The sequence below is a fragment of the Sorghum bicolor genome, chromosome 5 (assembly GCF_000003195.3).
Source record: "Sorghum bicolor cultivar BTx623 chromosome 5, Sorghum_bicolor_NCBIv3, whole genome shotgun sequence".
In the NCBI taxonomy this organism is placed as follows: Eukaryota; Viridiplantae; Streptophyta; class Magnoliopsida; order Poales; family Poaceae; genus Sorghum; species Sorghum bicolor.
The window spans coordinates 19,517,531-19,519,664 of record NC_012874.2 but is presented as its reverse complement, the minus strand read 5'-3'; the positions used below and the strand labels follow the sequence as shown (position 1 = coordinate 19,519,664).

The window sequence follows — 2,134 nt, the reverse complement described above, 5'->3', positions numbered from 1 at the left end:
TACACTCGGCAAAGCATCAGTATCCCGTGGTGGCTGTAGGAACTGCTCTTTACGGACAGCACGTAAGAGCACGCCAACTGCAAATCAGTGGAGCATCTGCTTTCCATAAAGACGTTGCCTACACTTGCAAAATATATCAAACGTTTTTTTGGCTCAGTTACCTTTCGGCGTTTCATGGGCTAAATTATTTAATAAAATTAACATCTACAGAAATAGCAGTGCAAAATCAGATGTTGTCTAATACTTCTCTCTTTGTTTTTAGAGACAAACACACTCGAACCACTGTATCTATATCATACATTATTGTACCACTCTTCTCTTCTTCACAACCCACGCAACAAAGTCGTACTCGTATGCCCTTCTCCGTCCATACAACATATCACCATTCCTATTAGCTAGCACTAGCGAAAGAGAGCAAGGCATGCATGGAGCTCGCGGTGGCGGCCCTGGGCAGCCTCCTCCCCAAGCTTGCCACGCTCCTCACCGACGAATACAAACCGCAGAAAGCGATGAGGGGGGAGGTCAGGTTCCTCCAAGCCGAAATGGAGAGCATGCAGGCTGCCCTCAACCGAGTGTCCATGCTGCCGCCCCAGCAGATTGATGATCTTCTCAACATCTGGGTGAGGGACTTGAAGGAGCTGTCCTATGACATTGAGGACAGCGTTGATGCTTTCGTGGTGTGGGTCAACGCTCCTGGTTGTGCCAAGCCACACAGCTTCAGAAGGTTTTTTGACAGGACCGTCGGCTTGTTGACAAAAGCCAAGGCTCGGCATCATATCACGGATGACATTCAAGAGATCAAGAGGCGCATCCGTGATGTTTGTGAAAGGAAAGAAAGGTACAATATATTTGATGTTGCGGTAGTGCAGCCTCATACAATAGACATCGATCCATGCTTGCCGGCTCTCTATGAAGACGCAGCGAAGCTCGTCGGCATCGATGTCCCCACACAGAAAGTTATCGACTTGCTAAACAGAGGAAAATGTGTGCAAAACGAGAAGCTAATGGTTCTCTCCATTGCTGGAGTGGGAGGACTTGGCAAAACAACCGTCGCCAATTCTGTGTTTCAAAGACTCAGGGAACAGTTTCAGTGTAAAGCTTTTGTCTCGGTGTCCCTCAAGCCAAACATGAAGAAGATTCTTTCCAGCATACTCCGGCAAATTATTAGCAATAACAAGTGTACCAATGCTCGAGAAGAGGATCCAGATGAACTTATAAAGAGCATCTGGGAATTCCTCGTCAATAACAACTGTAGAGAAATGGATCCAGATGAACTTATAAAAAGCATCAGGCAATTCCTCGTCGATAAGAGGTACATGTTGTATCCCTAGTATGACTCTTTACATGTCTGAAGAAACTATTACTTGACTAATTATTCTGAGTTAGCTAGCGAAAATAAAGGGTTAATGACAAAAGAACGCACACTTCAACAAATAAAGCGACCTCCCACTCTGATCATAACTCCATCACATCATGGTAGTTACGTGTTTACAGTTTTAATTTGTAGATTGTCTCAATATGTTATGTTATTGTTTAAAGCAACAAGATTTCGAATTTAAACTTCATATCACGGTAAAACATCGTTCTTCTTCTTTAGAATTTTAATTTCTCAAATAGCCATGGTGGATCTTTACTCTTTAGTATACTTTGGACAATAGTGCTTTCAATCTGGTTGGCGATTTAGTAGGTTATTCATTACTGCTAATTTGTTGTCGCCCTCAAGAAATGTCTAATTAGGCTACAGCCCATTTCCCACTTAGGGAATGCCATGAAAAAGGATACACAACTGCAGAAATGCACTATATAGATGGTTAGGAAGCCTCTAAGTTTTTGCCTCTACAAATATAGGCGACTGCCCAGCCACCTCTAAAAAAGGGATTTGTAGAGATGGATGGAAACAACAGCCCCCTCTACGAATGTATGTGTGATTTCCCCGATGAGTTCTAGTAGTACACCAAAAAATGTGTCGGCATGGAAATTAGGCTACACCATCAAGTTCCTAGCATGGAGAACATATTGGGAAATATTTGATGCAACAAAATTCAAAGTTCAAAGCAAAAGGAAGGAAGGAGATATGGCCCGTTTGTTTCTGGGCTGGAATAATCTGGAACTGTTTTAGGCCTGAAATCATTTG

At 43.1% G+C, this 2,134-nt stretch overlaps 1 protein-coding gene across 1 annotated transcript; it reads left to right on the top strand.

The window, feature by feature from the left end:
• LOC8071808 (putative disease resistance protein At1g50180) lies at nt 426–1,331 on the top strand. Its single transcript, XM_021461996.1, has one exon. It carries the CDS (start codon nt 426–428, stop codon nt 1,329–1,331), a length of 906 nt encoding a protein of 301 aa, XP_021317671.1.